This window comes from Alosa alosa, chromosome 6 (genome assembly GCF_017589495.1).
Source record: "Alosa alosa isolate M-15738 ecotype Scorff River chromosome 6, AALO_Geno_1.1, whole genome shotgun sequence".
Lineage (NCBI taxonomy): Eukaryota > Metazoa > Chordata > Actinopteri > Clupeiformes > Clupeidae > Alosa > Alosa alosa.
In genome coordinates this window covers 33,869,864-33,895,485 of record NC_063194.1, presented here as the reverse complement: position 1 = coordinate 33,895,485, position 25,622 = coordinate 33,869,864, and the positions used below count along the sequence as shown (strand labels likewise).

General features: G+C 42.0%; 1 protein-coding gene across 1 annotated transcript in view; it reads right to left on the bottom strand.

Moving 5' to 3' along the window:
- Nucleotides 1-25,622, bottom strand: part of LOC125296801 (laminin subunit alpha-3-like) — a 64,591-nt gene that overhangs the window by 28,860 nt on the left and 10,109 nt on the right. Inside the window, exons 3-14 of the mRNA XM_048246884.1 lie at nucleotides 23,323-23,441; nucleotides 16,891-16,971; nucleotides 16,420-16,523; nucleotides 15,805-15,840; nucleotides 14,950-15,101; nucleotides 14,341-14,442; nucleotides 12,962-13,073; nucleotides 8,201-8,374; nucleotides 6,386-6,579; nucleotides 4,202-4,318; nucleotides 1,856-2,001; nucleotides 644-785 (exon numbers count right to left, since the gene is read on the bottom strand). Coding sequence (XP_048102841.1) covers nucleotides 644-785; nucleotides 1,856-2,001; nucleotides 4,202-4,318; nucleotides 6,386-6,579; nucleotides 8,201-8,374; nucleotides 12,962-13,073; nucleotides 14,341-14,442; nucleotides 14,950-15,101; nucleotides 15,805-15,840; nucleotides 16,420-16,523; nucleotides 16,891-16,971; nucleotides 23,323-23,441 — 1,479 coding nt within the window. The remainder of the gene's footprint in view (nucleotides 1-643; nucleotides 786-1,855; nucleotides 2,002-4,201; nucleotides 4,319-6,385; nucleotides 6,580-8,200; nucleotides 8,375-12,961; nucleotides 13,074-14,340; nucleotides 14,443-14,949; nucleotides 15,102-15,804; nucleotides 15,841-16,419; nucleotides 16,524-16,890; nucleotides 16,972-23,322; nucleotides 23,442-25,622) is intronic.

Here is a 25,622-nt window from a genome sequence, read left to right as displayed (position 1 = left end):
TTTAAGAAACTCAGCCTACATGCATGTTTAACATTTTGTGATCATTGGCTACTTTAACAAACTCTTAGTCAGCTGTATATCCTCTGATAATATTTATAGATATCTAGGTGATATTTGTAACATTTGTTTTGTATTTGGCCTGTTATGAAATAATGTACTGAACAATTTAAACACATTGTGACTGTGAAATTTAAAGCCCAAAGTTGGAGACATGCATGTAAGAATTTGCTGCAAATTCAAAACTGGATTACTCTGGAATGGCTAACTGTACAGGGGAATGCTTTACACCTTTGAGTTCGGTAAGGTCTGCTGTTTATCCTGATATATGGTTTGTCATGTGTTGAGGGAAGAGTTCGCAAAGTATTCCACCAAGGCCGTTGTGGCCGCCATGAAAATTCCAACCCTGGTTACACCCAATGGGGCTTTCAGCAAACACACCCTTGGTTTTTTAATGCCATTTTGAGTTGCTATGGGGTAATACGTTTGACCTCTAGCCCTGATATCAGGGCATTTCTCAAGCAGCAATGATCCTGAATCATGAAACTGCCCTGCTGGCAGAGGATAAGTTCACACACACACACACACACACACACACACACACAGACACACGCACACACACACACACACACACACAGTGTCTCACCTCCAATGCCCTCTCTGCTGCCTCCTTGGCGTCCCTGGCAGAAGCCTCAGCCTCCTTAATGGCCTTAATGATGTTTGAGTAGGCACTGATGGCCTCCATGGAGTCCCGCACACTTGAGCCGTTCACCACTCTCTGCAGTTCCCTGTGGCCACAACAACCAGGCGCCTTTAAAACCAACGGCCCTCACATGACCTCTGACCTCAGCCTTCACTACAGTGGTTCTTTTTCTGAACTTTTTCGGTCATTCCCCACTTTAGAGGTGGGGAATTTTCAAGCCCCACCTGACCCCATCAACCAGGCACAATGGTAATATTGTTTTTTCTCATTTTGGTTCCACATAGAAATTCCTGTGTAGGCATGTACATAATTGCTTAGTAAAGAAGCCAAGCAGAACAACTGGCAGTTCCAGTATGTATGCATTTCATAAAACAGACTCACTGTGAACTGCTTCCATAAACGTCACGTTGTTCTGCTTAGCCACTAGGTGTTTCGACACCACCCCTGTGGTGCAAATCGGAATGGAAAGTTGTTGACAGTTTATGTATGCGATCCACAGAGAGAGTCTGTTTTATAGACTGCATACATAAACAGCCAGTGGTACTGCGGCTCTCTGTTGGCTAATGTCCAGATGTTATGCTGATTGCAGATCATTTTTAATGACGGTACTGTGTTTCTCTCTGTCTCTCTCTCTCTCCCTCTCTCTTTCTCTCTCTCTCTCTCTCTCTCACACACACACTCTTTTTCTATCACTCTCAAGCAGAACAGCTGGCCACACAATGAGCAATGTATTTGCTATGTTAAAGCTGCAGTTGGCAAGTCTGACAGATTGAGGGGACTTGAATGTTGAATGTTTGCAACTCTCATGCCCCTCCCCCACTACCACCGAGCACCCTCTCATGGAGTTTGTGCTTGTCAGTGCACACCAGACTGTGATTGACAGTCAGATATCACATAGCTCTGCTCTGATTGGACCAGAAGAACCGGGAGCTGTGGATTTTTGCAAAACAAATAGCAGGCTCTAGGTGGAGGTAGAAGTGTGGGTTTTTTTCTAAAACCGGCTGATTTATGTTGTTCTTTTGGAGCATAGTTTCAGTGAATATCATCAAAAAAATCTTGCCAACTGCAGCTTTAATGCTTAAGTTCATATTGCTTTGATACTTGATCTGAATGTAGTCTGCTTCTAGTGACCCTGGTGAGCTCAGGCTGGCTTACATTGAGAAGGTCATGGCCAGATCGCTGAGGTTCTGTGCGTGGATCTCAGCCTGATGCACAAGGTCCGCAATAGACAGCAGGGTGTCGAGTATCTTAACAAGGTAAGTTTTCGCTCCATCCAACTGTGCTGCCAAATGTTCATACTCCTGAAAGACAGAAGATTAAAGAGAAGAAACAAACAAGGAGAGAAGGAAGGAAGGAAGGAAGAGAGAGAGAAAGAGAGAGAGAAAGAGAGAGAGAGAACAAGGATGGGAGGGAAAGGTACTCTTATGTCTTCATCCAGTCCAAGCGGGCATGCATTCTCAACTGACATAAATTCAAACAGTGATTTGGCAGTAGATATTGCACTGATTTATTTCCTAACCACTGGCTGACCTTGTAGACATTATTTATGTATTATTAACCAGGGAAGGAACGAAGGAATTAAGAGAAAGTACAGTATGACGTGTCTTATGGACTTGTGTTGATATTGAGATTTCCTTTCCCCTGCTGTAATAATGGCACTGTGTGATGTGTGCTGTCTTAGGCCATCCTTAAAAATATTTTTCGTTTGCCGTAACCCCATGAGACCCTGTCAATTTAGAACCGACCCAAATATTTATTTTTTTCCCCTTTTAGTCCCTGACTTGCCGGGTTGTAAACTAATGACCGATTGTTTTTTTACTCTAAACAACCAATACAAATGCAATAAAATAATATTTTCTTTTAGTAGGCCCAAGTATTGAATATAAATTGCCTACATGCAAACGTGGCTCACTTAAAAAAAAAAAAGTCATCTCTACACCATTGGTTTTACGATGTCACACTATGGCCTACGCTTCGTTTCATTCACACAAACTGATAACGCTTTTACTTTGGCACGGTTCTGGAAGAACTGTGGCCAGATCTTTTTTCATCCCTCCTCCCCTAGTCTAACGGTGACCGCGTGTCGGAGTATTGAAATTGGTTGTGGTCTATTCAACATTTCTCAAAATATGGGTCCGCAACATGGAGACTGCTGGTCCGCTGGAGTCGCGGGAGTGAAATTAGGCCCGTGCTTCATCTGATAATTTGCTGCGCAGTTGATCAAGAAACCGCGGATCGACGAAAAAAAGAAAACAAACGTTTCTGCTATCGATGTCATTAAACATGGAGCCCTACAATTAAGTGGTGGTATGAGCATTCATTCAGTGCGCGTCTGCGCGAGAGAAACTGAAACTAATCGATAACGTTGGTCTCAAAGCTCCGGGCTTCAACCTGTTGGAAGGCTATTTATTTATTTAACGAAACTTAATAGAACGACGTTGTTTTGGAACTTCCTTAGAAACAGAGCAGAGACTGTATAATACACTGTATAGCATTGAGTATTGTATAGTAAAATTTCAATATAACGTGGCCAAGAGCTATTGTAGCCTTCTTTCTGGGTACATGTAGATGAGCCCTATGACCCAAAAGTCTGCCATGACCGGCCTCAGGTCAAAGAAGTTTGAGAAAGGCTGGTCTATATAACCTGCATCAGAATGAGGTTTGCAATGGTGCGCCTGAAGGCACGGGTTGAAGACCCAGTCAGTTACGCCATGATATGCAATATTTGTGTAAATTCATTCCTACGTAATCACCATGACCAAAATTGTACTTTTTTTTTTTACTTTGAATCTTGAAAAAAAAAATATTGACCTACCCCATCGACCCATTTTTTATTTTTTTTTTGGCTGTTACTGCAAACAAAAATATTTTTAAGGATGGCCTTATGCTCTTACGGGAGATTTCCTTTCCCCTTATGAAGTATAGTAGATATACTCTTTTGATCCCGTAAGGGAAATTTGGTCTCTGCATTATCCCAATCCGTGAATTAGTGAAACATACACAGCACACAGTGAATACACTGTGAGGTGAAGCACACACTAACCCGGAGCAGTGAGCTGCCTGCTACAGCGGCGCTCGGGGAGCAGTGAGGAGTTAGGTGCCTTGCTCACGTGGAGAGAAGTGCTCAACCACTTCCCCCGCCCACATTTTTCCTACTGGGTCGGGGATCGAACCGGCAACCCTTCGGTTACAAGCCCGAAGCCCTAAGTAGTAGGCCACGGCTGCCCCCATTATGAAGTAAGATCATACTCCAACCTGCTCAACAGGGAAAGTGTGACTTACCATTGTGCTGCTCTGTAGCACACTCAGCAGGTGATATGTGGCTTATTGTCATGCTGTCCTGTTACAGGTTCAGTGGGTGATATGTGACTTACTGTCCTGTTAGCCTACATGCTTAGAAGGTGATATGTGACCTGTTTTGCTCTCCTGTAACATGTTTAGGTGATGTGACTTAATGTCTTGCTGTCATGTAACATGTTTACTGTAGGTAATGTGACTTACCGTCTTGCTGTCCTGTAACATGCTCAGCAGATCTGAAATATTTCCCAGCAGCTCCCTTGCCATCAGCTGGTCGGCGTTGATCAAGTCTCTCTCCTCCGTCAGTTCTGTTGCGCGGGACTGACACAGTGCAGCAGAGAGGCACAAATTAAAGAGTAAGAAATACCTCACAGCACCTGAACTTCTAATGACATTTTGAGTCTGTTTGAAGGCAAACAGGCACATTTAGCTGATGCCCCAGACCTAGCACTGCAGCACACTGGGAGCACTAGCTGCAGCTTCTCCAGTTCGGCAGCACCGATTTTGTTCGTTTTTTTTTCCTATATCGACAGTACTCGGCAACGTCTAGCGATCAAGATCCATGTGAAAGTAATGTATGGAAACTAGGGAAAGTAATGTGGCTACTTCAGTGAATCAGCTGAAACCAAGCTTGTTTTATACAGCAATGCCGGGGCGGGACATTTAAAAAAGAAAACAAGTGTCTTATCGTCACCTGTCTTTGCCCATATCAATGCATGCTATCACAGACAACAATGGCTTCGCATGAGACAATTAGGAAATATGAAAGCGGATCTCGAAAAAAGAGAGAGCTTCAGCCAGACGTTCTCAGTAAGGCGCGCCAAAGCCATGGCCGTACGCACTGCGCCGCGTATCAGCCAGGCTCAACAACGAGAGAGAATTTCCCCTGTGTGCGTGTATTCACACCAAATTGGCCTAGGCTACCATAACTTCTGAACTCTGCACAGTAGCCTATTCTATTAACTGCATGCCAGTAGGCTGTTTAAAATTTTCTGTAAAGTAAAGTTTGTAACGTTATCAAAATCAACTTTATGCAGAACTATGCATGCGCGCACCTTTTGTTTGAGCAGGAGATACACAGGCATGCTACAGAAGTTGTAGGCTAGCTTGTTGTTTTCTATTACTACCTATGCTGGTTATCAGCACACAATGGTAAGCTAATTCATTAACTCGAGACTCATGGATATAACACGTTTTTTTTTTAACAACGAAAACAGAAAGGATGGAGACAGCAAAGCGAGAGGAGTTATTTCAAATGGGAAAGCCGCAAGCACAAGGTATGCAAGATTATTGCTTGTCAAAACGTTAGGCTAGCATTACCACTGTTTAAAGCCATACGTGAACGTAGCCTTCGCTAAAACAAAACTAGGTAACTTTAGCCTTTATAGGGCTATACAAAGTTGTCCAAATAAATAGGTTGTTGTTATAAAGATATTGCATGTGGATGTTATTAGCCTACCACAGTATGTAGGCTACTTTTTAACTGACCAATGCAGGAACCTAACCGGTACAAATAGTATCAAAGCGTTATTATGTGGGTGTGTGCGTACCATTGCATTCATTCCTGCAGGTGCCCTGTCCACTTTTTTCAAAACGATGACCAAAATAGGGATAAGATAAGACACCCCCCTTGTTTGTATTTGATGTGGTTGGGCTGTGTGTGTGCGCTAGACTGCGTGTTTCAATGTATTTGACGTCGTGGCTGGCTAGGGCTGCGTGTTACAGTGTATTACAGACAGCATGTTACAATGCATCATGATGTGGCTGTGTGCGTGCGCGCCAAACTCTAGGCTACAATGTTTCATGAGTTCAGAGTTCGGGAGTTGCACATTTTATTCTGACCTGGCCTCTCTCTCTTTCTCTCTCTCTCTCTCTGTGTTGTGTATACTGATAATAATAATAATAATAGTAATATATATTGGGAAAAAAATGGGGCCCGGGCCCCGGGCCCCAGATGACCTTAACCTGCTAATTGAATTGATAATATATCGTTAAAACTACATAATACAATTTAATAATTGTCATGTTCTTTCTATAAAGTGCTGTTTATGCATGTTTCTTAATTGCAGGATCAGACTCTAAAAGAATTGATTCCTAATTGATTGATTATTAATTGCAGTTGACTCTAAAAGAAGATATATCAGTAAGCATGTTTTGTTAATTGAAGATGTAAGTGTTTGATCTAAGCACGCTTTGTTCATTAAATGCAGAACCAAATAATGTCTCTAGAGTAATTGATTTACACATGTTTTTATTAAATGTCTCTATAGTGCTTGATCTAATCGTGTTTTATTCAGCGAATGCAGGATCAGACACTAAAGTACTGAATCTAAGTAAGTGCTGAATCTAAGGCCGTATTGGAGGCCCTCTGAGGCCTTCCTGCCGTACCTGTAGTTTTCGGAGGGTGGTCTCACTGTGGTTGTTGATGTGGTGTGTACGCCGCAACAGGTCCTCGGCGTGTCTCAAGGCCTGCTGCAGATCCCTCAGCGCAGCCAGATCCCTCATGAGAGACCCCCCAATCCTGTCTGCCAACGCCTGATTGGTGCTCAAAGGATCCGTGAGATTCCGAATGATGTCAAGCACTGCCATGGCAACACAGAATGTGCCATGAGGTGTTAACTAAAATTCATGTTACACTCACCTACCTAATACATATAAACATATTGTGAACATACTGTGTATAAACATATTGCTGAGGCCTAACCTACCCTCATATATCACAATGTGTCCTACAGCATCTTTATATTTAGGCATTCTACATTTGTTGAAAAGGAGGGGAAAAGAGAGAGAAAGAGAGATAGACTAAAAAGGAGAGAGGAAGAGAGCAACGTGTTCTACATCTGAAGGCAAATTTATCACAAATACTATGTGTGCTGAAAACGTATATTTGATGCACATATTTTAGGTTAATGTACGTCTCTTTAACTTGTTAAACAAACTGTGATCCCACTGTTGAATGTGTAAACTAAGCTTGAAACTATTTTTACCTGCGGTTTACTGGCCGCCACAATACCACCATCACAATACCACCATGATAAGGCTAATCTAGTACATTGATCTTAGAAAATTAGGTCGGGCAGGAGGTGGAAACAGTGGTGAAAAACAACAACAGGCTTAGTGACAGCAGGCTCCTGTGCCTCCTCAGGTAACCTAACTTTATAACATATATAACCATAATATAGCAAAACCCAGTGGGATTCTCAGGCACCCCTACTTCACAGTATGTCATATAATCTTGCTATGTCAGATGTTATATTCTGTCATACATACTTAAAACAATGTCAAGTCACCATATACAAAAGAAATAATTCTGAAGTGTTACATGTTGCTCTATATTTTTTGTTTTTTTTGTTACTGTTCTGCTTTAGAATAGCTGCACCTGTGAAAACAACTCAATCAACTTGGGCAAATTTGTAATCTTCTGTGAGATATTAATAATTGTGACCTTGAGCTTTAATGGCATATACAATTTGGAGAGTTGCTTTGATAATCACCGCGCTCAAGCTAAAAACCGAGTCTGAAAAACAGAGTATGACTGTTGTATAGCATAGAATGCTCTCTATCCACAAATCATCTGTTAATCCACAAATCATCTGTTAGGCCATTATAGTCCTTTATGCTTCTTAGCAGAGCAATGTGAGCAACAGAAAGAAGAAAAGAAACTGGGCATGTGACAGAACGTTGTGCAGCGTTGTACTACAGCACAGAACTGCTTCACTCTCTTGAGTGTTTCTACTTGAAAACAAAGTAATCAAATGTATTATGCTGCTGAGGTTCGCGTCACATGCAGTTACGATACCGTGTTATGAAGCTTCAAAGAGCTTGTGCCCTTCCCTCTCTCCCCTCCTCTACCTCCTTATTCTATCACATCCCTCTCTCCCCTCCTCTTCCTCCTTATTCTATCACTTCCCTCTCTCCCCTCCTCTACCTCCTTATTCTATCACTTCCCTCTCTCCCCTCCTCTACCTCCATCTTCTCCACTTCCCTCTCTCCCCTCCTCTTCCTCCTTATTCTATCACTTTCTCCTTTGACTACACTCTCATCCTTTGGTATCAGTGTTGATTTAAGTTGAAATTAATTCATTCCTACCTAAGGTGTCCTCTGCACTGTAGCTTCAGACCTCATTTTTGTAAGTCGCTTTGGATTAAAAGTGTTTGCTAAATGAACACATGTAAATGAAGATGAAGTCCGGTTAGTTCTCACGGTTCTGGGCCTGCTGGAGCTCCGTGCGGGCCGCTGTCATCTGGGCCGTGCAGTTCCGACCTCTCATCTCCTGGACCATCCGCTCGGCCTCCCGCAGCATCCGGGCAGCGCCCTCCTCGGGCACCAGGCCGCCGCTGGGGCTCTGATTAGCCCTGCGGATCTCCTCCAGGAGCGCTAAGGGAGACGAAAGCAGAACCATATTACTGATTAGCCCTGCGGATCTCCTCCAGGAGCGCTAAGGGAGACGAAAGGAGAACCATATAGTACTGTAGCCGCCATATTGGCAGATAACAAACATGAACATGCCATTAGGAATGGACAAAGAGAGAGGGGGGAGAGATGGAGAGAGAGAAGGAGAGAGAGAGGGGGGAGATGGAGAGAGAGAGGGGGGGAGAGATGGAGAGAGGGAGGGGGGATGGAGATGGAGAAAGAGAAGGAGAGAGAGAGAGGGGGGGGGTGGGAGAGGACTGATATTAACCAACAAAATGGCTGATATCATACTTGAGTACACTGTGTGCAAAATTATTAGGCAAGTTGTATATCTGAGGATTAATTGTATTTTTGAACAAATACAATGATCTCAGTCAATCAAAAATGTTAATAAACCTCAAACCTGAATATTTAAGAAAGGGAAAGTGAGTTTTGGCTTTCTCAGGAGAAAATCTATGTGTGCAGAATTATTAGGCAACTATTGGTGTGCAGAATTATTATGCAACTAAATAAAAAACTAAAATTTTCCCACTCCACTTGTTTATTTTCATTTCCTAGAGTAAGAATAAAAAATAAACAACTCAAAATGTACAAATAAAGACTTCATGAAATATTCAGTGACCAATATAGCCACCCTTCTTTTCAATAACGGTCATGAGCCTTCCATCCATGGAGTCTGTTAATTTCTTGATCTGTTGATGATGAACATTTTGTCCAGCAACAATCACAGCCTCCCAAATGCTGTTCAAATGGGTGTATTGTCTTCCCTCACTGTAAATCTCACATTTAAGAAGGGTCCACAAGTCCAAAATGTCGTTATTCTGTCATCTTTAAAGCCTTTGCTGGCTAGCTATGCAGTGGGAGTACTTGGATGCATGTGATGGAGCATTGTCCTGCATAAAAATCATGGCCTTCTTGAAGGATGTAGATTTTTCTGTACCACTGCTTGAAGAAAGTATCTTCTAAAAAACTGACAGTAGCTTTGGGAGTTGATTTTAAGTCCATCTTTAACCCGAAAAGGTCCAACTAGCTCATCCCCACCCAATAGCAGCCCATACCAGTACCCCACCTCCACGCTGCTGGCGCCTGACTAAGTGGAGCTCTGTACCCATTAGTGATCCAGCCACGGGTCCATCCGTCTTGTCCGTCCAAGAATCACTCTTATCTCATCTGTCTATAAAACCGCTGAAAAATCTGTCTTCAGATATTTCTTGGCCCAGTCTTGACGCTAAACTCATGAGTCTTAAGTGGTGGTCGTGTTTCAGCCTTCCTTACTGGGCCATGTCTCTGAGCACTGAACACCTTGTACTTCTGGACACCCAGGTAGGTTGCATTTCTGGAATAAGGCCGCACTGGATGTCAATGGGTTCCTGGTAACTTCATGTTTAATTATTCTCCGCCTCTAGCAGTTATTCTGCCTTTTTTCTCCACATGTTTCTTGCAACCCTTTTGACTATTTGCAACAAAACGTTTGATTGTTCAGTAATCACGCCTCAATATCTTTGCTTCTTCAAGAGTGCTGCATCCCTGTGAAAGGCATTTAAACATTTTTTGCTTTTCAGAGTCTGTTAAATCTCTTTTTTGGCCCATTTTGTCTGAGGTAAAGAAGCTGCCTAATAATTATGCACACCTTGATTGTAGGGTGTTGATCACTTTAGGCCACACCCTCCCTCATTACACAAATACACATCAACTGATGATGCATAAATCCAATTAGCAGTCAGGTTTATATAGGTTGGAGTTGGAAATATGCATAAAAATTATGATAAGGTAAAAATACTCACTTGCCTAATAATTGTGCACACGGTGTACATGCCATTAGAAATGGACATGGAGAGAGAGAAGGACAGAGTTGAGTGAATGATATTAAAATTTTTATGATTAATAAGATGCACTTAAACTGCAGTTGGCAAGTCTGACAGATTGAGGGGACTTGGCCAAAATTGTTCTTAGCCAGACTGTGATTGACAGTCAGATCCCACACAGCCCTGCTCTGATTGGACCAGAAGAACTGGGAGCTGTGGAATTTTGCAAAACAAATAAAAGGCTCTAGGTGGACGCTAGAAGTGCGTTTTTTTTCTAAACCAGTGCTAGATAATAAATTGAGTTTCCAGACTAATTCAGAAGCCATCTATAAGAAGGTCCAACAGCGTCTCTACTTTTTAAGAAAAATGAATTCATGTAATGCATGCACAAAAATGATGACATTATTTTTTATTGAGTCAGCACTTACCTCCTCTATCATTGAATGGTTTGGTAATCTTAACCTTACGGAGCGAAATAAGCTGGGTCGGCGTTGCTGTCAGTGTTGCTGGCAAGGTTATAGGAGCGATTCAGTCTCCACTCCATGACTTATTAGACCATCATGTACTGCACTGTGTTTTATTTAATGTACTGGTCTTGTCTATCTGTGTTGTAATACTGTCATCGTTTATCATCTTGTGTGTTGTGTTGTTCGTTGTGTGTCTTGATACCTAGCTGCAACTTAATTTCCCCCTGTGGGATAATACATTTTGAATTGACTTGACTTGACTTGACTTGACTTGGTATTTAGTAAGGTTCCCCTTTCACTGTAAAGTGCTTTGGGTGCCTTAATAAAACACTACATATTGTTAATACTGTTATAAAACAGCTTAGCTGTACTGTACTTGAACTGTTTGTAACTGATAATGGTTGATAACATACATAAGTACTTGTCATTAAGAATAGGGGAGGGAGAGATAGAGAGAGGGAGAGAGAGAGATAGAGAGAGGGAGAGAGAGAGAGAGAGAGAGAGGGAGAGAGAGAGAGAGAGAGAGGGAGAGAGATAGAGAGAGGGAGAGGGAGAGATAGAGAGAGGGAGAGAGAGAGAGATGGGGAGAACGGGATAAGAGGAGCATAGGGATAAGAGGAGCCACCCCTTTTTTCTGGGAAACCGTAAACAAATGTTTATCATGTGACAGTATTTTAAGGAAGAGGGAATAATTCCTTACAATCTGTGGAGAGGTACAGCACATGGCAAATGTGGTAAAAATATGATTTTTTGCTCTCCAAGTGGATTCCATTCATGTCTAGTGTTTAGAAAATGTGAATAGAGCATTCAGATGCATTACACCAATTGGTGCCCTTTTAAGCTATGATGTGAGGGCTAAACAAAATCATGAATGTTACCATAGCTTGTTGTGAGAAGCATTTTCTTTCCAAATGGAAGTTGTGGGGTTAGATGAGCCTCCGGGGCTGGGGTAAGTTGAGCCAGTTAACTAGTACTTGTATTGCATCTGTTAGATTTTTCAGTTTGCCTTGATTTTGTGACCTCATTTTATATGGTTCCTTAGTGTTACTAAGAGCTAAAGTTATTTGCTAAAGCTATTTGGCTCAGTTAAATGTTGGTGTTTGTAGAAATTAAATTATTGTTTTAAGAAAATAAAAAATGTTTTACCTGAAATCTTTGTTTTGGATCAACTTAGCCCACACCTAGGCTCATACCCCACATATGGGGTAAGTTGTACCAGAAGACTGCCGAGACATATTTCTTTACTCTTATAAGTTATCAAAGAGTTGTAGAACACTTTAGGTTACAAAACAAAATCTCTTGGACACATTAGAATAATGATGAATGTAAAAAAATGTCTCATTCTACCCCGTTCTCCCCTACTGATATTGACTGATATCATAATATGTAAAATGGGGAAGGGGAGATAGGACAATATAAACAGACTAATAAACATATCAGAGCCATAAGAGACATCAAACACATAGACCATCACAGAAACAGGAGGTAAACAGAAAAGAGGAGGTAAACCGAAAAGTTGGTCTATATCTAGCCATCATGTAGTGTTTAGATTATGCTACTGATTGTGCAGTTTATCTGTTCATATCTAAACCAGTTTAACAGGTCTCATGAAGAAAAGAACACCCAGTCTTAAAGGAGAACTCCGGAGAAGATTTCCATTTTCTTGAGGTCACTGAGTACCGTCGGTATGAAGAAAAAAACGAAAACAATTGGTTTTACTTGGAGTTGCCAACAGGTCGGGGCAGCCGGGGCCTACTGGTTATTATGGGGCGGCCGTGGCCTACTGGTCATTATGGGGCGGCCGTGGCCTACTGGTTATTATGGGGCGGCCGTGGCCTACTGGTTATTATGGGGCGGCCGTGGCCTACTGGTTATTATGGGGTAGCCGTGGCCTACTGGTTAGGGCTTCAGACTTGTAGCCGGAGGGTTGCCGGTTCGAACCCCGACCAGTAGGACTGGCTGAAGTGCACCTAACCCCGATCACTGCTCCCCGAGCACCGCTGTAGCAGGCAGCTAACTGTGTTGTGATTCGTGTGTGCTTCACCTCACTGTGTGTTTCACTAATTTATGGATTGGGATAAATACAGAGACCAAATTTCCCTCACAGAATCAAAAGAGTATTTATACTAAAGCAGCCAGGCAGCTAGCGCTACGCTCCCTGGGGGCATGTTCATGAGCCTCCATGTTTTAAAATGTGTGTCTATGTCTTTAAAAGTGTGCACAACCCACATTGTGTTTCAGTTTTGTTTTAGTGCAGAAGAGGTGAAAGGCCTGTTTACCCTGTATATTGTGAAAAAGATCTTCCGCTCTGTTAAGCAGTTCCTGGCTTCTGTGTTTGCTGTGGGTCACATTCCTCAACACGCCTTCTGATGCAGGGACAAGCTTTTTAGCCTGTACAAACACAAAACCCCATATCAGTGAAAGATGTATCCGGTAAAAAAAAATGCAAGAACACCTGCCAAGCAAAACATAAGCGGCAGAACATGAGGGAAATGAGTTGCTTTCAGTTACAGAGGTTTGTGGAAATTTCCCACACAGGATCAAAAGAGTATATATACTTATACTAAGTTTCTTTGATCAACGCTGATCCTGAGATAGAAGCAGATTGGTTGGGGAGCACATCAAAGTGGCTATAACTACATACTAACTACATGTAAATAAATGTATTTATTGGGGCATTGATGATATATTCTGGATAAGATGCATTCAAGCATGGTTGGACAGAGTACTGTAACTATGGTTGAGTATGCGCTCTGACTGTCATAGCAAAAAGCCTGGCTTTGCGGTCAAGCTGTAGGTTTAGTACCCCGGAGACCCGTGTTCGAGGTCAGATGGGGTGACAGCTCTCTCCCCACATGTAATCTTCCCCACATGTAATCTTCCCCACATGTAATCTTCCATAGCAGTGAGGCGGTATCTTTCATCTATCATCTGCTCTGCTCTTTCCAATTCTCATTCCGGTAACACTTTACTTGACGGGTGAGTTCATAACACATTCATAGCTCCTGTTATAAACTGCACATAAAGCATTCATGACTGTTTCATGAGACATGACTCAACATTCATACCAAACCTTTCATGAATGTGGAAGACAGAACGATGACAAATTGTCAAAATAAAAGTCCATCAATCGCAAAGCAGCATTGCCGTTTTTGTAAATATTTCATATCTTATCTTATGAAGTCTGTATCGAATGTCACTTTACTATTCAAGTTGAGAAGTATTCGTAATCACTGAGTTTAACACTGGGAGGTAAACTAGCCTACATTCAGCTGACTAGTATTTGTGTAACCTGGAGTGGTTGGACATTCCAAGTAGCAAAAGATGAGAAATCATCTGCAAAGGTTACATCATAAAACAAATACATTTTTATGAAACAAAAATTTGCTTGACTATGTTCTGTCTTTTTGGCACTGGAGTTGCCCATTGACTCAGATGTGACGTGATCAGGTAAGAAGTTTAGAACAAAAACGGCAATGCTGCTTTGCGATTGATGGACTTTTCAGCTATGAATGTGTTATGACCTCACCCGTCAAGTAAAGTGTTACCCTAATTCCAATGCATTTTATTCAATCAGTTCTATCAAACAGTTTATCCATTCTATAGTATGTGATGGTCGTCCTAGCAGGCACTAAGCAGGTACAGTAGGTAGCATAACCTTGTTGTCCAGGGCAACCAGGTCGTCATCTATGGTCCTCATGTCTGACTCCAACTGCTTGACCTTGGGCTCCAGGGAAACATTGAACCTGCCTAACAGCTCCTGAGAGAGGGATAGAGAGGGGATAGAGAGGGATAGAGAGGGGATAGAGAGGGATAGAGAGGGATAGAGAGGGGATAGAGAGGGAAGGGGATAGAAAGGGATAGAGAGGGATAGAGGGGATAGAAAAGGGGATAGAGAGGGATAGAGAGGGATAGAGAGGGGATAGAGGGGATAGAGGGGATAGAGAGGGGATAGAAAGGGATAGAGAGGGGATAGAAAGATAAGCATCTTGGACAAAATGTTAAATGGATGAATGGATGGATAGATGAAAGATATTGTGAAACTGTGATAGAACAGTAATGAATAAATGAATGAATGGATGGATGGATGGATGGATGGATGGATGGATGGATGGATGAATGAATGAATGAATGAATGAATGAATGAATGAATGAATGAATGAATGAATGAATGAATGAATGAATGAATGAATGAATGAATGAATGAATGAATGAATGAATGAATGAAAGCTGTTGTGAAGCTGTGAGGAGGTCTGTTGTCTGTTACCCTGGTGTCAGTGATGGCCGCCTCCAGCCTCTTGAGCTGGACGAGGGGGATGCTGCTGCCATGGAACTTCTCCAGCTGGGCCTTCAGAAGGGACAGCTCAGCGTCCATCCCCTCCAGATCCTTCATCAGGACCACCACACACACATCACACTCTACACCACAGGAAAGGGAGGTGGGTTACACACACATCACACTCTACACCACAGGACAGGGAGGTGGGTTACACACACATCACACTCTACACCACAGGACAGGGATGTATATCACACACACATCACACTCTACACCACAGGACAGGGAGGTGGGTTACACACACATCACACTCTACACCACAGGACAGGGAGGTGGGTTACACACAAATGGAATAGTACACAGCTCTCATAATACATCACTTGAATCACCACAGGACAGGGAGGTGTATTACAGACACAAAGAGTGAAACAGCTGTCACACTCCACACCACAGGACAGGGGCGTGTGTTATGTACATATAGAATAATACATATCTACTGTATCAAACTCTGTAGATAGGTGTACCTGGGTATATTACACACATGTAGAAATCTTTACATACAAATCTGGACAGAAGAGCTTTGTGGGATTTGTTTTTTTTATCTAAAGCACATTGTAAGACCCTTGTGTATGAATGTGCTATATAAATAAACTTGATCTGACTTGACTTGACTTGACTTATCTCAACCTGCACATTCTCTGAAAATTAGGGACTTTTTTTACCCGTCACTCTGTTTATCACCGTGCTGTCTTTCATGGTGGTAATGCTTTATGATAACATACATGTTTGTGTGGAGGAAAGGTAATATGTTTTGTGGTAAACATGACAAATGGCATGACAAACCTTGGCAGTCGTCCGAACCATTAGGATTCTCGCACTCTGAGAAAAACAAAAACAACACATTTAGTCGAAGGCTTGCTGGGTAGCAACCACTATAGTTCAAAACATATACCAAACTGTTTCTAAAAATGTGGAAGCATATAATTGTCCAAAATGTCTTTGGTGTACTAAAGCATTTAGATTTCCCTTCAGTGACCTAAGCCCAACCTTTGAAAAACAACCTTTATGCCAGTGTCTGTCCACCAACATAACTACGCAGTGCACAAAGCAGGGTACTTAAAGACATGTTGAAGTGATTTCGGTATGGCAGAACTTGATTGGCTCGTAATGTAGATGAACTAGAATGGATGTTGCAAGCCAGGCCTTTTTATCTATAGATATAGTTATAACATCAGTGTCTGCCCTCACAAATGCTGTTCTGGATGAATGGGCAAAACTTGCTACAGACCCTAGACCCAGATGAGGAAGCTATTATCACTGCAAAGGGGGGACCAACTCCCTTTTAATGACTACAGATTCAGAATGGGATGTCATTGAAGTTCCTGTGGGTGTAATGGCAAGTGTCTCGATACTTTTGTCCACATAATGTAGCACAAATTACTCTCAATCAATAATTACCTCCAGTTGTAGGGTGACACTTATTGGGGTCACCATGGCGACAGTTACATGGCTGGCACTTCCCATGTGGTAATAGTGGGTTACCATAGTAACCAGGAGCGCACCTATATCACCAAGAGAAATAAAAAAAAACTACATATTCACAACATTTAGAATATCTACATACATATTCACATACTACTTTAAAGCTCTTACAAAGGTTGAAGGTTTTTGGTCCAGTTAAAATTGTTCTCGTAGGGTTGGCAAAATAATGATCGAGGAATACTACCCTACTTCCCCTTTCCTCAGGATTTAGTGAAGGGTCCAAACAAAATGAAATCACCAACAAACCATAAGAATTACAAACCCAAGACTGAGGTCTAAGATGCAGAAGGGAAAATAGCTGAGGGAGGTTTCATTCACGGGACGTGTGTGTGTGTGTGTGTGTGTGTGTGTGTGTGTGTTATACTTCCAGCAACAAAAGATACTCACTTTTCACATTTTGTTCCAGCATAGCCTTGCTTACAAACGCATTCAAACACGTTGCCAACTTGCATACACCCCAACGCAAAACTAGAGATAGAGAGAGAGAGAGAGAGAGAGAGGGGAGAATGAGAGAATGAGACCGAAGTATAGAGGCTGCATACTGCACATCACTGAAGCACTAAGTTCACGAGTGCAACCTCCCTATTAGTTAATCAATGTTAGCCAGCACAGCCCATATCAACAGTTAAATACAGTTACATTCAGACCTAAATAAAAAAAAATAGATAAATAATAAATCACTCTTTAAATAAATAATTTTAGAGTGTGCCACTCAGGTAGGATTACAGTGTTTCAACTCAAAACAAAAAATATTACTTAATATATTTTAAGTGTGTAACATGCAAGAAATGCCGATTAAAGGCCTGTGTCCACCAATCGCATTTTTTATGCCGACGGCGGCTATTTTCTATACAAATCCTAAGAAGTTCAGCGTTCACAGCGCTCAGCACTCCTTGGCGGAAAAAAGCCCTCGCCGCTGAGCATTTTTTCCGCAGCGCTCAGAGCGCTGAAAGTTGAAATCTCTCTTGCTAGCCAATTGAAAGCAAGGAAGAGGGCGGGACCTACACTGTCTACAATGTTGGTAGTGGCAGAGGAAAACTCAATCAGCCAAGTCCTATGTGACTAAATATTAAAGGTGCTCTAAGCGATGCTGGGTAACGTCACTTCTGTTGACTTTCAAACAAAACAGAGAGCTACTTCCTCCCCCTCCCTCCCGTGCTGCTCCCGTGAAATTAAAACTCTCCTAAACGTGCATGTTGTCTGTGATTTGCTGGAACAGTTTGTTATGTTTTTATGGGCTAGGTTTGCCCAGGTTGTTTTTGTTGCCGTGTTTGGAGCCTGGGCTGTCCACAGAGATCGCGTTTTTTTACAGTGTATTCAGGACACAGACAGCTAGCGGTTGGTTAGGTGATGTTTGCAGTAAGTGACAAAATGTTTTAGCCTAAAAACGTGGCATCACTTAGAGCACCTTTAAACTACTGCAGCAAACCTAACGCAGATTACAAAGCGTAATGTGGGAACACGTCTGCGCTCACGAGAGGTAGAGAGAGCGGCAGGTTCCAGCTGGCTTGTCATTGTTGATAATTGATATCTCCTTCTTATAAGAAACTTTTAAAAGGAAATCATGAAGGCAACAGTAGTTCCCACTACTGACCATTTAAAAACTGTGAGAGGGCCCAGCCACAGGTACAGCACTAGCAGAAGATCCATGAGAAATAAACGTGAATTGTACTTAAACAACAATTTATACATTTGTTAAACAGCATTAAATTAGCAGTAATTTTTAAGCAATTCATATTTTAAAACAAATACTTTTGATACTAAATGATAGGCTTTTACTAGCCTTTACTTAGGATATACTACTATAGGATTTACTTTTTTATGTGTGTGTCGTTGGGTTGGGTTGTTGTGCGGCCCGCCGGCCAATTTTCAAAACCCAATGTGGCCCTTAAGCCAAAAAAGTATGCCCACCCCTGGCCTAGAGCTATTCAATTGCAATGCCAAATTAACTCCTTTTGTCGGTCAAAGTCATATTTAGTGAACTGAGTCCTGAACGATTGCTGCCATTTCAGTTAGCTAGTTAGTTAGCATTAGGCAATGTTCCAAAAAGACGTGTTGGCAGACGTTTTTGGTAACATAGCAACAATAAACACTTGACCGAAGCGCTCTGAAAATGAGGTTGAGGGTGCTGTCACTGCAAAAAACTCGATTGGTGGACACAGGCCCTAATATGGAGTGCCCTTCCTTCCTTCTTATAAATGAATGTAGCGTTTTTTCTTCATTGTTGCATATGCATGACATTTGGTCTTTACTCAAAAAGTGCACTGGTCCTGAGGTTTTGCACATTCTTTTTTTTTCATTTTCAAGTGCAGTAATAGGCTACTGTGTAAAGCAGCCAACAGCTAGAGCAACCAGGCAGCTACAGTGCAACATTCTGGGGGCATAATCATATTCATACCAACAGTAGCCTACTCTGCGACCTTGAGAAACAAAGATCTATGTGAAAAATGGCCAGAATTCCCCTTTAATGCAACTCTAATCATGCTCATTGTCTGGCTAATTGTCTGGCAGTTGAGTAGAGATGAGCCATGAGCTTAGCATAGGGAAGTGTTTACTTATTGGTACAGTCACAATAGAAATCCCTGCAAACCTCTAATCTGTAGGTAGTGGAGACTGACAGCTGATATGAATGGAACATTAATAACCTCTGCTGTGGGATAAGCGCTTCAAGAACTCGAGTCCCATTAAGCTTTTACAGATTATGCTGTACCGGAGGCATTTGTTTGCACCTACAGTAACTATTTGCATCGCAAGAGATGAAAAAATGTTGTTTAGATGAACCCGTCTCTAATGAAAGTGACACGCAGTGACATCATTGTGTTGTCGTGTCAGATGTCACTACACTTTAACCATGTCCATCGCTGTAGTGCACGCTTTCACCCAGAGCTCAGTGCACACCGGGACACCAGTGCACCAGCACACATGAAACTTTCCATCCTTGTGTGTGTGTGTGTTTGTTTGTTTTTCAAGGCCCCACTAGGCTGATAAGGCCAATAAGAGTTTCGGCTACTCCCAAGCCCGTAGCCAGTACTTTTCAAATACTGAGCTGTGAGCACACAGTAGCCTATCACTGCACTTGAAAATGAAGGCTCGTCGGGGAAATTCTAGGGGGTTCTTTCGAGCCCATACCACACACACACACACACACACACATATACACACAATGACGTAGAACCATAGATTTGTTCAGTTTATATGTATAATGTTTTGCTTATATTTGAACCTACATACTTTTCCACAATATTCAGATGCACCTGTATATCTCAAAAGCCTTTTCCCAAATTGGCTTTGGATATTTATACTGAACCCTGCTCAATCTGTTATTAAGAATGTTCTGCACTGTTTCATTTATAATTTGCAGGGTCATAGGCTGCAGAGCTTTTAGGCTACCTTCTACCTTCTTCTCATCTTGACTCTCACTCATTTGGGAGGGCCCTTCACCTATCATTTCCCTCTCTTCCTCTTTCTCCTCAACTGCCTGATTTCCTGTGTTGGATTTATTAAACCAACAAGTCTCTAAATTACTGACCAGTAATTGATATAATTTGACAATAGGTTATGTTTGGGCCATATGAGATAATATCCATCATCACAACATTGATGTTCCATTCTAAATATCTTTATTATACCTTAATTTTCAGTGCAGGTTAGCTAACTGCATCTCCACTGAATTTCAACATAACATTTTCATTACATGTTAGCATCTCATTGGTAGCCCTATTTCATCTTTATTGTATGGGTAAGGCTATTTGCACCCCTGGTACAATTAGCAGTGTATGCTATTCGTACCCTGGTGCAATTAGAAGTGAATTCTATTCGTACCCCGGTGCACACAGCAATGTGTTCTATTAATACCCTGTCTGGTACAAATGCCAGTGTATGCTATTTGCACCCCTGTGCATTTACTCTGGCATATTGATCACACAATGTAATAAAAAAAACGAGCAACATGTTTTTGTTGTTACGTCACAGGGTGTGAATAGCTCAGCTGTGTAATAGACACTCTGAATAAGGTATGCTGTTTGCATCAATGTATAGTTAGAAGTGGATGCTATGAATGTAGCGTTTTTTCTTCATTGTTGCATATGCATGATATTTGGTCTTTACTCAAAAAGTGCATTGGTCCTGAGGTTTTGTACATCCTTTTTTTTTCATTTTCAAGTGCAGTAATAGGCTACTGTGTAAAGCAGCCAACAGCTAAAGCAACCAGGCAGCTACAGTGCAACATTCTGGGGGCATAATCATATTCATACCAACAGTAGCTTACTCTGCGACCTTGAGAAACAAAGATCTATGTGAAAAATGGCCAGAATTCCCCTTTAATGCAACTCTAATCATGCTCATTGTCTGGCTAATTGTCTGGCAGTTGAGTAGAGATGAGCCATGAGCTTAGCATAGGGAAGTGTTTACTTATTGGTACAGTCACAATAGAAATCCCTGCAAACCTCTAATCTGTAGATAGTGGAGACTGACAGCTGATATGAATGGAACATTAATAACCTCTGCTGTGGGATAAGCGCTTCAAGAACTCGAGTCCCATTAAGCTTTTACAGATTATGCTGTACCGGAGGCATTTGTTTGCACCTACAGTAACTATTTGCATCGCAAGAGATGAAAAAATGTTGTTTAGATGAACCCGTCTCTAATGAAAGTGACACGCAGTGACATCCTTGTGTTGTCGTGTCAGATGTCACTACACTTTAACCATGTCCATCGCTGTAGTGCACGCTTTCACCCAGAGCTCAGTGCACACCGGGACACCAGTGCACCAGCACACATGAAACTTTCCATCCTTGTGTGTGTGTGTGTTTGTTTTTCAAGGCCCCACTAGGCTGATAAGGCCAATAAGAGTTTCGGCTACTCCCAAGCCCATAGCCAGTACTTTTCAAATACTGAGCTGTGAGCACACAGTAGCCTATCACTGCACTTGAAAATGAAGGCTCGTCGGGGAAATTCTAGGGGGTTCTTTCGAGCCCATACCACACACACACACATACACACACAATGACACAATGATGTAGAACCATAGATTTGTTCAGTTTATATGTATAATGTTTTGCTTATATTTGAACCTACATACTTTTCCACAATATTCAGATGCACCTGTATATCTCAAAAGCCTTTTCCCAAATTGGCTTTGGATATTTATACTGAACCCTGCTCAATCTGTTATTAAGAATGTTCTGCACTGTTTCATTTATAATTTGCAGGGTCATAGGCTGCAGAGCTTTTAGGCTACCTTCTACCTTCTTCTCATCTTGACTCTCACTCATTTGGGAGGGCCCTTCACCTATCATTTCCTCTCTTCCTCTTTTTCTCCTCAACTGCCTGATTTCCTGTGTTGGATTTATTAAACCAACAAGTCTCTAAATTACTGACCAGTAATTGATATAATTTGACAATAGGTTATGTTTGGGCCATATGAGATAATATCCATCATCACAACATTGATGTTCCATTCTAAATATCTTTATTATACCTTAATTTTCAGTGCAGGTTAGCTAACTGCATCTCCACTGAATTTCAACATAACATTTTCATTACATGTTAGCATCTCATTGGTAGCCCTATTTCATCTTTATTGTATGGGTATAGGCTATTTGCACCCTGGTACAATTAGCAGTGTATGCTATTCGTACCCTGGTGCAATTAGAAGTGAATTCTATTCGTACTCCGGGTGCACACAGCAATGTGTTCTATTAATACCCTGTCTGGTACAAATGCCAGTGTATGCTATTTGCACCCCTGTGCATTTACTCTGGCATATTGATCACACAATGTAATAAAAAAAACGAGCAACATGTTTTTGTTGTTACGTCACAGGGTGTGAATAGCTCAGCTGTGTAATAGACACTCTGAATAAGGTATGCTGTTTGCATCAATATATAGTTAGAAGTGGATGCTATTCGTACCCTGGTGTATAGTAACGTATGCTATTTACACCCTGGTGCATGAACTAGCTAATTGTTGCAATCAAAACTTCCGTTCCGCAGAGAATCGATTTATTGTTCAAATTGTGCGCCTTCTCTCCAGAGACGTTCACGTACACGTGCGCACTCACTCTGCCAAAACACATCAAGAATTGAACCCCAGTCTCCCACATGCTAAACCATGTCTGTAACCACTGTACTATCTACAGCACTTCCACACCTAAATAAGTGTTTGCAGGTAGTCTATAGGCCTGAGCGTCATATTCACGAAATTCCTGTTAATTAACAAACTGACAGTTGTATTTGTTCACGTGAGCAACGTCTTTTTGTTGTTATGTCACAGGGTGTGGATAGCTCAGCTGTGTGGCCAAGGCTATTTGTACCAGGGGTGTAAATAGGCACTCCGTTATTGTATTCAACCATTACCTTTCTCACCTTTCCTGCTCAACTTCTGCTGGCTTTCCAAACGTTAACTTTGTCGCAGCCTTTGTTCAGGTCAAGATTACTGGCAGAAAATGAACAAACCGTCAAGTTTATTTATTTAATACAATAGTAGGCCTATTGAATTTCATGTGAGCTGCGTTGCGTTCATTAATTAGTTTAGGACACTCCGCGATATCCGAGTCGACTTTACTTTCATTTGTCAGAGGTATCTGCAACGACGTGTCACGTGACGATCTCTTCGGCTATTTGTAGGCTACTTAATAAATTAAACAAAACTTGAAGATATAAATACCGAGGACATGACCTCGGTGTCCTCTATGGTAGCTACGGCCATGGCTACTCCCCTTCTGCGTGTGTGTGTGTGTGTGTGTGTGTGTGTGTGTGTGTGTGTGTGTGTGTGTGTGTATCTGTGTGTGTGTGTGTGTGTGTGTGTGTGTTTCCAAACCTGTTGGATGGCACGGAAAAGGGGCACGGACACAGCTTGCATGTTCTTTGAGCCGCGTCACCATAGTAACCCTCAGCACAGTGTTGGCAGTGGTCACCTGCAGTGTTGTGCTGGCAATCCTGAACACACACACAGTTATACTTTGCATACTAACACATTGCAATGCAATAATCATCATTTAGCTGATCCACATCCACAGCGACTTCTTTGGAATCAATTCACAACCTGCAGGTGTTCCATCTGGAATCCCAGATCCGTAACAACTAGACCACCCCCTGCCTAAGACCGAAACCACCCCTAACACCTACACCACCTCTAAGTGATTATCTTAACAAGATACAGGAAATATAGGTTCTCTTCCAGTCGATCCACTCAACATCACCACAATAGGCTTTTACAGCAGGTATTTCATTGTTTCCCAAGAAAGACGGGGCATCAGACCCATACTGGATCTGAGATGATTGAATGGGCATCTAAAGAATCTCCCATTTTGTATGCTTACTCAGAAACAAATTGTTCACAGTGACTGGCTTGCGACGCTAGATTTAAAAGACCACTAACTGGCCACTGACAAAGGCCAGAGACTTTCTAACGAGGAAACACAGCACTCGAAGAATCTCCCATAGAAATGTATGGGGTTAGTTTGTAACACAAACATGGCAGTCGTCTACACATATTCCGCCCCTTCTGCCGTCAAAAGTTGACATGTGAATACATCGTGCCAATCATGTGGTACAGTATGTTGTGAATACATCGTGCCAATCATGTGCTGTGATCTCGCAGCTGGAGCGAGGTTGGTATGTTGTGATTTGTGAAGCATTGCGCATGCACAGCTGTACCTGGAATAGATGCCCGATAAGTGCCCAAAAAGCGTTGTAATATGACCGCCAAGTGGAGGGACTTGCCTAAAAGGACTTTGCAGAGGCTAGGTTTTTGTGCCCCTTGCGGGTACTAAGACATTATGTCAAGCGCACTTACAAAAGACGGAGCAGTTACTTGGTGCTGCCTTCAGTGCACAGAGATTTCATCATTTTATAAACATGGGGGATTGTGTCCATTGTCCAATGTATCACAACTTCATCATCAAAGGAGTGTCTTCGCTCTAGTGATTTTGCATTTTAGCTATCCCAGTTTTAGTGTTCTGCCTTATGGTTTCAAAGACCTTAAGTTACAACAGAACAGAGCAGAGCAGAAGACAGACAGCAAACAGAGCAGAGAGAGATTGGCATGATGCTGCCAGCTAGATAATGTTGGCTTGATAATGCCCGCACGGGAAGAAGGCGAGACGGCTCGATAAGGCTGGGGTAGAGAGGCTCGATAAGGCTGGGGTAGAGAAGTGAAATAATCCCGGGCAAATTGTAAAAGTTTGGGGGTGGAATTGTGTTTCAGCAAAAGTAGGGGTGCTATAACACCACCACCACCCCCCCACATAGAAATCAGAGAGACACTATCACAGCATTCTGAAGTCCAGGTATGTCTGGATGACACCGTCCCCTGCCAGAGACCATGATGCAATGGATTCAGATGTCAGGCTGCTGCTCACTGGCATGAGTCCTATCAGATTGTAACCTGAAGATACAGTTGACAACATTTGTTTGTTCCCAGATAGCAAGAGGCCAGTGGTAAATTGCCATTTTTCTCATCGGTTTACAAGTCCACCGTCACAACGGACAACAGCCCAACCAATTTTGAGGTGGTCAAGGTGGTCAAAACACTTTTTTGTTTAGAATTTGTTCTTCTTTATTGATTTGAATATTGTATGTATTTATGTTATTTAATATTAATTGTAATAGATTCAAGAGATTTATTTGTCACTTGCATATTTGCACAGAAACAAAAAGCAGTGAAATGAAGGATTGTGACAGCAACTCCATGCTGTACATAGGGGAAAAGGTAGAAAAAGTAGAAGAGCAAGGGGAAAAAACAATAAGTAAAATAAGATAAAAAAAAAATAAGGTGAGCCTGAAATTAAATAAATAAAAATAAATAAATGCTTTAATGGGCTTATAAAAAAGGAAAAAAAGTGCTGGAACATTTATGCATGGCCCGTATGGCTTGGGGGGAAGAAGCTCCCTCTTAGTCTTTCAGTTCTGGCTTTGAGGGAGGCACTTTCCAGAGGGCAGCCATTTTAAAAGACTGTGGTTAGGGTGGTGACAGTCCTTTAGGATTTTCTTTGCCCTTGACTGGCAACGGCTGGTGTAAATGTCCTGTAACCCAGGTAGTTTAGTCCTGACAACTCTCACATCCGATCCCTCTGTGCAGGGCCATTTTATCCTGAGAGCTGCTATTTCTGTACCATG